The 6,084-nt window shown below is 34.4% G+C and overlaps 1 protein-coding gene across 1 annotated transcript; it reads left to right on the plus strand.

Annotated features, from left to right (window-relative positions):
• The first annotated feature begins 3,780 nt into the window (after positions 1-3,780).
• Positions 3,781-5,741, plus strand: LOC114181625. Its single transcript, XM_028068129.1, has 5 exons — positions 3,781-4,069; positions 4,307-4,396; positions 4,482-4,631; positions 4,765-4,965; positions 5,453-5,741. Exons 1-5 carry the CDS (start codon positions 3,806-3,808, stop codon positions 5,561-5,563), a joined length of 816 nt encoding a protein of 271 aa, XP_027923930.1. The 5' UTR covers positions 3,781-3,805; the 3' UTR covers positions 5,564-5,741.
• The last annotated feature ends 343 nt before the right edge of the window (positions 5,742-6,084 follow it).

The following is a 6,084-nucleotide window of genomic DNA, read 5'->3' on the forward strand; positions in this document are numbered from 1 at the left end:
GCAAGTTTTTTTTTTTTTTATGCGGGCTTGCGGGCTAGCCCGTGCGGGCCGCGGGCCCGCGGGCTCACTATCCTAGCCCGCCCCGCGTTTTTTCTGCGGGCCTGCGGGCCGGGCCCGCGGGCCAGGCCCTAATTGCCATCCCTAGTAACACCCCATTTAATTTAATATACGAAATTAAAGGAAGCGTCACAACAGATAACTTAAAAGCGCAATCGTGAAGTTCAAAACCCAACTCCTTAAAACCTAGGCACATCACGATGCCCAAAAAGAAACGGTTAACGAGTTTACAAGGAAAAGTAGATTAATCAAAGAACAAACAAGTACATGGGCTTTAGCCCTAAAGAGAAGCCCACTAAAGAAACTAAAACCAGCCCATGTAGATTACGCCGCGGAACCATCACCTCCCTGTTGCCCGCGGGTGTTCCTCGCATCTGCTCACACCAACAAGTTGATGATCATCGCAAGAGAGAGTACCACACAGCAGAACACACCACAATAAAAGTAGGGTAAGCTAGAGCATACAATCATTTTATCAATGAAATCAGATACATATTCACAGTCCATCATACATACGTCACACAAGCATATTACGACTTTCCAAACAATACACTACGACTCGACTCGACTCATCCGGATACATATAACTTAGTCGGATTCAACGGACGCTTGCACTTGTGGTGGATACCTCTGCTCACCCCCGAGCTATGTGTTACAAGTGTTTCATTGAATCATTTTTCCTCACCACAAGGTTAGCCCTTAATGAATTACAAGCCTCCTGCTACTCTCACCACAGGGGTCAGTCTGCTCTAAGTGAGACTAACTGGCCCCTTAGAGTGTTAGGATGCAGTCCTTACCTAGTTATACAGATGGGGCACCACCATGGGCACCCACTAACAGGGGCCATGGAATTACGTCCCGACCACTGAAGCGCAGCCCTGGAAGTCTCACCTAGAGACCCCAAGGAATTACACGCTGACGCGGACCAACATTCATAAATCAACAATAAGAGAACATTAAATCATATTTATAATTTCATACCAACCTCTGAGATTAATTTCTCATACGCATCACATTTTGAATCCATACATCTGATCATCACCACCCCATGAGTCTAGGGCCTCATGTCATATCAATACCATGTTCCTTTAGTTCCAAAACACTCATTCATCTCACATGCCAAGTTCCCACAACACCCATCATTCATCATTTATGAATCATGTCACGCATACATAGCAATCCATTAGACATATATCCATACATATGTACATATATCTCATCATGGCAGTCATACCCATACAATTCCAATCTTAAGAGAGTAAACACACAACCAAACACAAAACAGTCTCGCCCAATCCCTCGCTCAGGCTGAAGGGTCTCGCTCAGGCGAGTCCCCTTCGCCTAGGCGAGGGCTCGAAAAGGGCATCAGGAAGCAACGCGGGATCTCGCTTAGGCGAGACCCCTCTCGCCTGGGCGAGATGCTCGCTCACTCAAAATAAAGAGCGGGTCGCCTGGGCGACCACTCGCATAAACTGGCCTGGGCGAGCCCCTATTTGTCTCGCCTAGGCGAGGCTGGCTCGCCTGAGCGAGATTAACAGGTTTCACCACTGTTTCACCTGCAGCAGCCATGTTTTCCAACCAAACAACTCATGCAAGATATTCTCGCGCATCAAAACGAAAGATCAAACCATAAAATCATCAACCAACTCATACACAGATAAAAAATGACTCGAAACTAGAAACCCTAACTTCCCGTACCTGGAAGAGGGCTATCGAAGCTTCGACACGGGACCTTGGAGCGCAACAACTCAAAGATGGGCTCGCAGAAATGGAGTATAAGTTTCTTTAGCTTAACGTGATAGTGGAACAAAACCCTAGCGGAGGGGGTTGACGGCTGCAGCTCAAGTTCTCTGAAAATGGAGTGAAAATATGACTTAGGGCAACTGAAAAGGACTTTATCTACTGGGCCAGCCCCTTAGGCCCACTTAAAAGGACAACCCTTTAGTTTAGGGCAAAAAGAATACTGAATAATATTAACGGACCTTACACGAGCCAAAAATGCAACATCCACAGATTTCATGAAATTATTGTTTTAGTTTTAAAGAATAATAAGTTTAGTAAGATACAAAATAATTTTCACCGACTTTCAGAAATAATTTATAAAAGAAAAACTTAACGATTTAATTAGTATTTTATTTTTAATACCCGTCAGGTTTACTTAATGTAATTTTTTTAATTTTTAATTTTTTTTCAGTTTTATTTATAAGAACTTAATATCGTTATTTTCATTAAATTAGTGTTATTATTATTTAAAAGTTGATCACATTTTATCATTTTGATCAATTTGAACCACAACTCAACGGATTGGAGAATTTCCTCCAACAAGATTTTCATCAAGAATTACGAGTTAAGGTTTGAAACTTTTGAATGATTTGGAGGAGTTGTTCGTTAAGTAAAATGGATATTTTTTTTTTACTATAGTTGTGGATATAATAGTGGATGGTGGAGAAGAGAGAAGAAAAAATTGTTGGCGGGAAAAGAGCGATAAGATGATAATAGTGGATGATGAAAAAAGAGAAGAAAAAGAAAATGTAAGTAGGCGAGGCTGTAAGTATAACCCGTTAGAAATCTAAATGTGAGTCTAAGTTTTACATTGGTTAGAAATGAGAAATGAGAAAAAAGAGTACTATATAAGAATAAAGACTCATAAATTCATTGTAAGTTTTTGGATTGAGAGTGGTGGATTCAAGTCTCATTGGTGTTGTATCTTCCCAATAAAACTCCTCTATAAACATAACATAACCTCCCCTAACAAAAATTAAAAATTAATATTTATCGACATATTTATTTTGAAAATAGTGAGATACGATATATAATATATGCTATTGAAAAAATGTATAATAATTTTTAAAGACATAATAAATATATGATTGATATTATAAATTCAAATTGAAATAATATGTATTAAAGTTATTAACATAAAATTTATAAATTATTGTTATCATAAAAAAATATTATTGTTTTATAAATTAAATATTTTATTAATAAGTATTGGTAATTTTTTATAAAATATCATATACAAATACGTGATATAGATCCATAAAAAATTACGATGGAAAAGAAAAGAAATAAAAGATAAATAAAATTGTATAGAAGGTTATGATAAAAACAAATAAAAAACTAATATTACTTTCAAAACATCATATTTTATAAAATAAAAATTAAATTAAGAAAATTAAAAAATCATTAAATAAATCTCATAAATAATGAAATTAAAATACCAATTAAATCTTAAATTAATTATTTTATTTTAAAAGAGTTAATATATATTAATATCTGAGACAACTTGGCGGCACATTTTCGTACAGAAAATGAATTATTGTACTACACCTGAGATAACACGTGATTTGTGTGACCGAAGTGTCCAGTTTCACTTTTGTGTTTTTTTTTGTTTTAAAGTAAAATTTCATTATAATCCTTTCACTGGTGAACAATAAATAAAATTTCATATTTATTTCTATTTGTGTTTTATTTCAATTTTCTTGAATGACGGTTGTATTTATAGTCTCAATCCGTATCCACTTAAATATTTATTAAATAAGATTTAAAAAATATTAAATAAATACAATACTACCACATGTTCAATATTAGAGAGATAAGACTCTTCTTCTCTGAACCTTAAATAATATAGTATGAAAGAATTATAATTATATAAATAAACTTCAAGATAAATCATGAAAACAAAAACAGGATAAGGATTTAAATACCCAAATCTAAAGTTAGAAAGTAAACAAATTGAAACCACTCCATGTACTTAAATACCATGATGTGTGTACATAAACACACACATGAACAAAGACATCATCTGATTTATTCATTGTTCCAAGTCAACCTTATTATGGCAACCCTTTTCATGGTTCCTTGCCAGCATCAATTGCTGAAGAAGTTGCAGAGCCATTGTCATCCAAAGCCACCACCATCACCACCATCAAACTCCATTATCAGGAGTCAGAAAACTTCTTCATTCAGTTTCAAAAGCAATGCCAATGTCCCTATTCATGAACTTCCTGGGGTGACACATTCTCACTATCCTCTCCATCTCACATTTTCATAAATTTGAATTCTCTGATAAGTTTTATACTATATTTCTCCGTTATATCTTTAAAATACATTGATAAATACTGTATCTTCGAAATACACCAATAGATATTGATTTTATTGTTCCTTGCCAAAAGTTCCGGCAAAAAAATGTGGACTTCACTTTCATGCTATAACGAGTCTAACATGAAGGTGTGCATGTTCTTTGCAGGCTTCATTTGATCAATACATGGATGACAAACACAGAGTTCTCAGTGCTGTGTTTTCTGGTGACAAAGCAACAACAAAACAGATCAATGAGGTACTTAAACAACTTTTCATGAAGAAAACAATGTAAGAAACATGAGTGAAGAATGTTTAACCGAGAAAGTGGTTTTGGTATGCAGGAAGAGTGGAGGATTAACATGCCTACCATACAGTGCTTATTTCTGAGTGTGAAACCAGTAGCAGATGTGAGGTTAACATTCAAGTCTAAAGGGGAAGATTACCCACCTCACATTCCTCATCATATCACCAAAGTTCTTGAGCTTCACTTTGTAAGCCCTTTTTCCAGATGAACTTCTCAACAAGTACTTACAAGAAAGAAAAAAAAGTAGAAGTGAGATTGAGTTTATACACAAGTACTTATGCAGAGATGATGATGATGATGATGATGAGTTTGTTTTGCAGACAAGGTGGGAGCTACAGGGTCTGAGTGCCCTTTACAATGACCCTTACCAGATAAACCTTGATGTTAGAGGCACCATATACCCAGAAAGGACGGGAAAACATAGTTGGCTCAAGAATCAGATGGAGATGGAGATAGCATTTTGTGTTTCTCCAGCAACAGCTTTCATTCCTGAAAGTGTCTTGCAGAATGCCATAGAGCTGGTTAGATTGCCTCTGAATTGCACAACTAACACTTCCTTTCTCTTCCTGTTCTAGTTCTCGTAAAACTATTTAGAAATAATATTTCCAAAAATAATCACATTTTCACGTCCAGTAAAATGAAAAAGTTAACCCTAATAACTGTTAGGTAATTTAAAAAAATTACCGGAAAGATTTAATATTAAAGAGACATAAATTTAATTTACACAACGACATCATTCTTAATCTTTAATCTAAAATATTAAGACGGTGAGTTTTTTATAGATCTCCGTATAATATTCAATTTTTTCATTTTTATTTCATGTGAGACTTAGACTCACATTTGAATTCTCAACGATAATTGATATACCAAAAAAAAATTTATAAATTTATTGCTTTAACGTTTTGACATAAAAGAAAAAAAAAAAACCATCAAACATTGCAATGAAACTACATTTGATTAGACAAGTTCTTTTGATGATGAGTTGTTGATCAATAAATTCGTTGACAGATTTTCAAAACAGTGTGGGATGAAATGAAGCAGGAATTCCATGGTAGATTATTGCAAGATTATAACAGGTTCAAGAGAAACAAGACCAAGAAGATTCCTGTTCAGACTTAGTGTTCTAACTTTCTAATTCTGATTAACTGTCATGAATCTCTCTGTAAAGACAAAAGAGTGATTCAGACTTCTCAGTCTGCACTTTGTACATGGATGGATTATTTTTTTCAAATGACTTTCAAATTCTGTTTTTTTTTTCTTCTATGGAATAAGTAAATATGGTAACTATGCCCTTTCAGTAATAATTGTAAAATAAATTGATCATATCAATTTATGATTGAACAATTATAAGATATGATTTGTTTAGTGTTAATGCTATTTTGGTATAATTCACCAATATGTCTATTAGACCCTTAATCTTCTTCAATTTTCTTAATTAGACCCCTAAAATTAGTTTGTAATAGTTTGAAACCCAAAAAGATTACAATTTATGAAAGTTTGGATTATTTTAAAAATCCTGTTACAAAATTCCAGAAAGATCAGGTATTCAATCAGATTACAATTTAAGAACCTAATAAAAAAAAAAAAAAACTCAAATTACTTTATTGAATTGAATTTCTGTTCTCATCTCTTATTTTAAC

The sequence above is a fragment of the Vigna unguiculata genome, chromosome 4 (assembly GCF_004118075.2).
Source record: "Vigna unguiculata cultivar IT97K-499-35 chromosome 4, ASM411807v1, whole genome shotgun sequence".
Lineage (NCBI taxonomy): Eukaryota > Viridiplantae > Streptophyta > Magnoliopsida > Fabales > Fabaceae > Vigna > Vigna unguiculata.

Excerpts from the sequence above, each read along its gene's own strand:
- LOC114181625 (XM_028068129.1), top strand. The coding sequence starts at position 3,806 with ATGTACTTAAATACCATGATGTGTGTACATAAACACACACATGAACAA. Across the intron at positions 4,070-4,306 it reads CTATTCATGAACTTCCTGGG|GCTTCATTTGATCAATACAT; the intron begins GTGACACATTCT and ends TGTTCTTTGCAG. Across the intron at positions 4,397-4,481 it reads CAACAAAACAGATCAATGAG|GAAGAGTGGAGGATTAACAT; the intron begins GTACTTAAACAA and ends TTTGGTATGCAG.